The sequence below is a fragment of the Mycetomoellerius zeteki genome, unplaced genomic scaffold, assembly GCF_001594055.1.
Source record: "Mycetomoellerius zeteki isolate Tzet28-1 unplaced genomic scaffold, Tzet1.0 scaffold1570, whole genome shotgun sequence".
NCBI classification, from domain to species: domain Eukaryota; kingdom Metazoa; phylum Arthropoda; class Insecta; order Hymenoptera; family Formicidae; genus Mycetomoellerius; species Mycetomoellerius zeteki.
In genome coordinates, this window is record NW_017256522.1 from 1,629 (window position 1) to 8,575 (window position 6,947).

At 43.1% G+C, this 6,947-nt stretch overlaps 3 protein-coding genes across 3 annotated transcripts; all 3 read right to left on the reverse strand.

Annotated features, from left to right (window-relative positions):
- Positions 1-1,252: 1,252 nt before the first annotated feature.
- Positions 1,253-2,176, reverse strand: LOC108720985 (uncharacterized protein F54H12.2-like). Its single transcript, XM_018445276.1, has one exon. It carries the CDS (start codon positions 2,174-2,176, stop codon positions 1,253-1,255), a length of 924 nt encoding a protein of 307 aa, XP_018300778.1.
- Positions 2,177-3,708: 1,532 nt separating this feature from the next.
- On the reverse strand, positions 3,709-4,302 carry LOC108720986 (uncharacterized). Its single transcript, XM_018445277.1, has one exon. The coding sequence runs from the start codon at positions 4,300-4,302 to the stop codon at positions 3,709-3,711; it is 594 nt and encodes a 197-aa protein (XP_018300779.1).
- A 6-nt stretch (positions 4,303-4,308) lies between these two features.
- LOC108720987 (uncharacterized) lies at positions 4,309-4,839 on the reverse strand. Its single transcript, XM_018445278.1, has one exon. The coding sequence runs from the start codon at positions 4,837-4,839 to the stop codon at positions 4,309-4,311; it is 531 nt and encodes a 176-aa protein (XP_018300780.1).
- Between the last annotated feature and the right edge of the window lie 2,108 nt (positions 4,840-6,947).

The following is a 6,947-nucleotide window of genomic DNA, read 5'->3' on the forward strand; positions in this document are numbered from 1 at the left end:
TATCCGTCGACGGGTCGAATTCTAGATCTTTTTTCTCCTCGCCTGTCGCTTGTTCGTTCTCACTTTGCTTCGTCTTTTCTGTCGCGATATTTTTCCACGCTTCGATGTTGCGAAATATATCGTGTTTCTGATTTTTAAATCGAATCGAAAAATTTCGGCTCTCGCTCCAATTTTCTGAAGGAAGACTCTCGTAGCTCGAATTGCTGCTATTTCGTATAGTTAACCAGCGTTTCAATTTGTAAGCGTTGCGTAAGGCGCAATATGATTCAACGTTGGTTCGAAATCCGTGATGCGTGCAACATTGTCCGCAACCTCCGAAATCCGGTAGATTTTTGAAAGGTGGAGAAATTCCTTCCAGATTATATACGTTTCTGGAGAGTAGATTACTCAAATAACGTGGCTTCTCTTGTCCTCTGCTATAGATGTAGCGTACGTGTCGTGTAATGGCTCATAGATGTATCGTAAAGTATGTAGGGTTAACGTCTCCGTCGAACCATTCGATTCCGTGATAATTTCGTGTAAGCCAGTTGTTTTCTCGTCTTATACTCTCGGATAAATCGCCAAATGGATAAGGAGGCCTCATAATCCAGTGTCCGGTGATCGTCTCATCAATCGCAAGAACCGCGATTTCTTTTGGAATAAGTTTTTTTCGACGTCGCGAAAACCTTGTATGTCGATGACTATATCCATTATGATGTTCGAATTTTCGCTACTCTTTTTACGTCACGAAACGTCGGCACCGGTGTCATGAGTAAGACTGAAGCTTTTTCGTCATTTTCCGTACAAATAGATGAGAAAAAAATGTATAGTGGGGGAAAATAATTTTCTCGAGGAAGTCATAGTTAACCGAAAAAGTCGACAATGACTTGACGCGAGGAGTCGTTTTCTAAAACGTTATCGAACTCAGCATAGACGATACAATTAATAGTCACGGAAAGAGCTTTTTCGACTCTCACATCTATTCGTAAGCTTCCACGTTTCACGAGATTCCAATGTCCCGCACAATTAGCGGATAGATCCGGAGTAAGATCGAAAGCGAAAAGAGTGTAGCTGTTGGCGTAATCGTCTCTGCTTATAGAATTACCCTCGTTCAGAAAGTGAATACCGGTTCCCGAGAATAATGTGTGATAAGCTTCAGCGTAAAGCTGCTCGTCTTTCGAAAAATTTGGCTGTAATGGTCTACTGGGAATTTGCATGCCATCGGCGTACAGCGAAAAGAAATTTATTCCATAATTTTTGAAATTAAACGGGTTCAATTTTCTTCGCCGTTAAACGCTTTGTTATCGACAAAGCCGACTATTATTCGTTTCGGCAACTGTCCGAGTATTGCATTGTCTATCGATTCCCCCATGACGCCGGCGTGTATTGTGAATGTTTTAACTTCGACTCTCGTAAGGGGGTACTTGGCGGTAGTTTTACTCAGCATTCTAGCGTGTGAGAGTAGCACACCCGGACTTATTTTTGCTCTTCTTACGAGTAAACTGGCATCGAGAATACGTATTTTTGATATCGTTCTACTCTCCATAAGGCAAAATGAATCTTTGGAACGTACGAGTCTCATTCTAACTTCCACTCCGTTAATTAAAAATTTATCTTGATTAAAAACGTCGCAGTGAAGGTGGCCTATGAGATCCAGCGCACGATTTCCTTGAATGTATTTCGCACGTCTCTCGAGTGCCGTATTTGGATTTGACGAGTCTAACGTGTCGTCCATGTAGCCGGGAATATCCGCGTCCCATAAGCAAGAGGTTAGATGGGAAGTTTTTGCGGGTGAAGCATAATTTAATAACGCCTCGATGTACGCGCGGTAAGCGTAAGCGTTGTTTGGTGGCGACACGAGTTTTTGATTGAAATATACGTCGATTTGGTTGAACATGGAATGCAGTAAATGATTTACGGGCCCTACTTTTGCCGCGTCGGCGGCTGCGACCGATGTGCTCTCTCCGCGTTCGCTTTCTACGCGTATGCGAAGGCTCAACATGGTGTGAGTGAGATCCAGATAGTCTTCTCCATGGCCGGGTATGACGAATTCTATGGGTGAGTCGTCCGCGAGTGAAGTTACGGGTTTGTAATAAATCCATTGCGAACTCTCGATGCTGGTTTGCGTAGGCGGTAGAGAGAAGAAATCGAGTTCGCTCTTTATACACTCGCTTGAGTGGGTATGAAGAAAGGACATGCTTTTCTCCAGCTACGAATTCCTATCTCAATTAAGAGAATATGTCGGATACGTCGCGTTTCTTGACTCGATGTTTCCTAGTGGATGGTTTTTTGGTTTTTCTTCCTGCAGGGCGAATTTTCTTTTTCTTTTTTGTCACTTTTTTGCTCTTCTTCTTTTCTGTGGTACCTCTCGATGATTTTCTTTTGACTGCCCGACGTTTACGAAGCGCGATACGACTATCTCGACCACCGAATGGAAACTGAAGTGCTGCGGATTTTGCGGATATTTTATATCCCGCCCCCCTCATCAGGGAATTTATTTTTTCTTTGGCTTTTCTCTTCAGATTAGTCCTCGATTCCGCGAGACGACTTTTGACCGCTTCCTTCAACGGTTTATTACTTGCGACGTCTTCTATTACGTTAATTCCCGCACGTAAAGCTTCTTTTCCGACAGCACGTGCTCCTTTATTTAGGTAAGGTAGTATTTTTCTGAATAGTCCTCCGAGAAAGCTTCTGATTTCATGTCCGCGTTGGTAGGGCGAACCGACGAAAACACGTGAAATTCCACCTCTCCTACCGATGTCTCGCGCATCAAAATACTCCTCATATTCCATCGCTGCTCATTTCTAACTAAAGACTGCCACTATATCGACACGCTGGCGTACACGAAAGAAAGAAAGAAAAAAAGTTATTGCTTACGTTTAAAGTGCAGCGTCACTGTCAGCGTTCCGAATTCGAATGGAATTTTTTTTCCAAGGTGATCTCTTATATCTATTTCGATCGTTTTGAAATTCGTTCGTCGCAATGGGATGTAATTTGGAAATGAGAAATGCTTCACCAAATTTGTACCAAATGCGTAATTATGGCCGCGTATCTCGACCGGAACTATCCTGAGAAGAGGAGTACGTACATCACCTGTTATATAAGGCTCACAAATATCGCAATAAACGAACATTTTATCCGGGATACCGCGCCACAAACTATAGGATTCGCTACTCCAGAAACCCTCCATAAGTCGTTTTCCCGTCTCCTTATTAAATCCGTGAGTAAGAAATATTTTCTCTTCTGTTTTATTGGAATTAAGTTTACGTATCGCGAGCCTGGTATAAAGCGGGTAATTATTTGTGGAAATTGCTGCTGAGAAACCTAACATTCGTAGAAGATTATCAGAAAAGTTTATATGATGTAGCATTTTGCACTTCTCATCGCAGTTAACACTTATCAAGACTTTGCCACCAGTCGCTTTTTGCTGTTCAAAATAGAAATGCGATTCGGCAACTTTACACACGGCATTAATCGCATCAATAAGCTCATTGATGTCGCTGTAAATTCCGTTTGGAAATGCAACTTCTTTCACCGTAAACATATCGCTCGTTCCCTCATCGGGTTTAACGTCGACGAATCTGATCGTATTTTCGTTATGACGTACATGTAAAAAGGTACAGGGAAATTGAATCTCACTTATCGCAACCTCCCATTGTCCGTGCAGCACTATCGAGTGAGGTAATTCCGTGATGAAGGACGACGTTGTATTATTAGGAAAATGACGAACTACTGTTGCTCGGAAGTACCAGAAGAAATTGTTCCTCCTCCATCGCGAAGAGAAATTAAACTCGAAGCCGGAATCCAACTATCAAATTTACTGGGATAACCTCGCCAACTAACAAGCACTTGCTTATTAGCTCCTCGTCCTCTACTCTTTATCACGTGATCGACGATAAACTGTTCCTCCTGTAAGTTTTTCTCAACTCGAGCTAATTCTTGCTCATGAAAAATACCGTCTATGACTTCGTCTGCCAAATCGCTCAATTCGTACACGCGCGGTTTTCGCCAATCGAGAATACGATAAATTCGAAATATCTCCTCGCTCCAGTTAGCTTCGTATCCTTTCTCGAAGGCACCTTTCGCTCTACTGATGCGAACGAGATCCCCGACACGATATTTAATCGTTTCGGACCCTCGTTTCTTTAATGATTCGTCGTTTTTTTTCCAACGACGAGCTATATTTTCGCGAGCGATATGCGCGTTTTCTCTCGTTACTACCGCTGGTTGCATTCTCGTGGACGAGTGATTGTAAGCGTGCACAATGTCCTGCAGAACATCGATGTACCGTCGCGTATTTTTATGCGTGAAATAACGCCACATTCGCTGCTACAGTGTTCTGTTGAAGCGTTCGACTATGGCGGCTTTGATGTCCGGATTGCGCGTTACTCGAAAATGAATGTCGTTTTCTTTAAGAAATTTCTGCATTGATTGCGGGACAAATTCTTTACTCTTGTCCGTTTGGAAGTATATGGGTACTCGTCCTTCGCTTTTCGCTAGTACGCGTTGAAAAGCTTTTATCACGCAGTTACTCGTTTTGTCGCATAGCGGTTCTACCCAGACGTATTTACTAAGTACATCGATAATCACCAACAGATAGGAATAACCGTTATTGTAACTTTTTAAATTTCGGAGTTCGATCAAATCCCCCTCCCACACATCGTCAATGTTTGTCACTCTGTAATGCAATCGTGGAAATTTTCTGCGCAATGGTCGGTGCAACGTGTACGCGTCTTGCGATTCGAGCCAGCGTACGACTTCTCCCCGTGAAAAATTCGGTTTAACTGCACGAGTTAGATTATCCACCGCTGAATATCCGGCATAATGCGACGGATCGTAGTATAATTTTTCAAACGTCATCGTTATTTTAGTTTTTTCCAACCGAGTAAGCGATTTTTTCTCGTCTGTAAAGATACGGGGGTATTAGTTTTTCGTGGAAGAAACGGCGAGCGCTCGTCGTCTGTTTCCTCTTCTTCTTTGCGATTTTTTCGTTTTTCTCTTTCCTCGTGCTCTCGATACAATCGACGAGGAACTCGTGTTTTCGATATAAAAGGCGTGGAACTCGCACGTGGTCGAAGTTTTACGCTGTTTAGAGTAACACCGTGCGTGGACAATAACGTTTTATTTCTCACTAGCGCGGAAGATATGTTCAACGCACGGAATAATCGCGCAAACTGATTTCTACCCGTTGCTTTCACAGTTTTTCTCTCACGCATCGCGTCGTTTATCAAGTCAGTGATATTAGAATCTTTCACGACGTTACCTTCTATAGTCAGATTACGATTCCGCGCTCGTCCCAGTTAATTCTACCAGGCACAGCTTTTTGAAGCAAATGTTTCAGCAGTAAGCGTGCATGCTTACGATAAGATTTCGGTACGCTTTCCACTATTTCTTCAATGTTTTTCATCCCGTGATTATGCTCACTCGAAATTTCGAAATTTTTCGTAATAATATTGGCATTAGGGATGGAACGTGATGACGGTGGTAGATCGGATGTTTGCGTGATATCTTGAAAAACGCTATCGTTCGTCATCTCGTTATCAATGGAAGCATCTCGTGTAGCGTTGTCTTCTGCATTTTCGTTTTCGTTGCGTGCGTCTTTCTGCCTTCGCGTTTCTTGGACAAATCGCAGGTATCGCCATAACGCCTCTTTGTACATTTTCCATCTCTCGCTTTCGTCACGCGGCCAGTCGGAATTAAGAATACGGCTCATCTCCGCATCGAGTCGTGTTAGATGAGTTCCGGGAGTTTGCGTTGTATTATTAGTGCTCGTAGCGTTATCCGAATTTTGCGATACTGTGATTTCCTTTGATTCTCCGCCTGTGAATGATGTCGGATTCTGACGTAGCTGATACTGCCTTCTCTCGAGATTTACCGTCGAAATTAAATTATCTTTTTGGCCCTCTTCATAACGTTTTATCGCTACTATTTCGTTCCTTCGAGAATTAGCGATAATAAGGTCGATAATATAGGTCCGATAATATAAGGTAAAACTCCGCCTCGCTGCACCAGAGCTTTCTTTTATCCTTCCAATTTCCGCGTTTTACAGCGATGCGACGCAGCGGCGTTTTGTATTTACTTAACCGTTTTTTTTCGGATCGTTCAAGCGAGACGTTTCCCTCGAGTGTATTAAAAACACATTCGCAAATACAATGAATAAGTTTTTCGTCCTCGCCACGTAGGAAGGTCGTGCGTTGATTTTTGTTCAGATGATAGAGGGCTGCGAGAAGACAGGCGTTTCTTTTACCGATCGAATGCGTGGCGATTTTCGTCGCACTGTGTGATTTCTCGTCACTCGCCTTCATCGCGAGAAAAGTATACGACTGACTCGTACTATCGCTTGTACCCGTCTTTTATACGAATCCGTTAGAAAATGACCTACGGGGCACGTAAGCGTAATGAGTCGTATCTTCGGGAAAAATGCACGTGCGAAATCGATATTCGTCCGGAGTTGATTGTTTCAGATCGAGCAATAAATACCCGTGAGGTCTCGACGTAGCGTCGTAGTATGCCTCTTCTAGGAATTTCGGATCGTCGGGATAGACTTGACGCGCTAAATGACGAATTTGAGCGCGATCACGTGGATTTTTGAAAACGACGATGTAATTCGCGTTGAGCGATATATCGCGTTGGCCACGACCTTGATGGAAGAGATTCTGCGAGATAAGAATAACACTGAGATTCTTGTGATGACTGCTCTTGGTAAAAAGATCCACGATTACGTTGCTTGACGACGATTCTCTCATAAGATCGTCGATTATCACTAATTTCGGAGAAAGCGGATCGTTCGAGTAATCTTCCGAACGAGGTAAACCCTCGCGAAATTCAATTATATTTTTCTTTATCGCTGCTTTACCGCTGTCGCTTCCCCAGATCTATTCTTAGTCCACTTTTTCACGCGTATCGTATTTTAACTGACGATAGGCTTCCTGCCATTCCGCGTAATAAAACAAAACTCTCTCGAAACG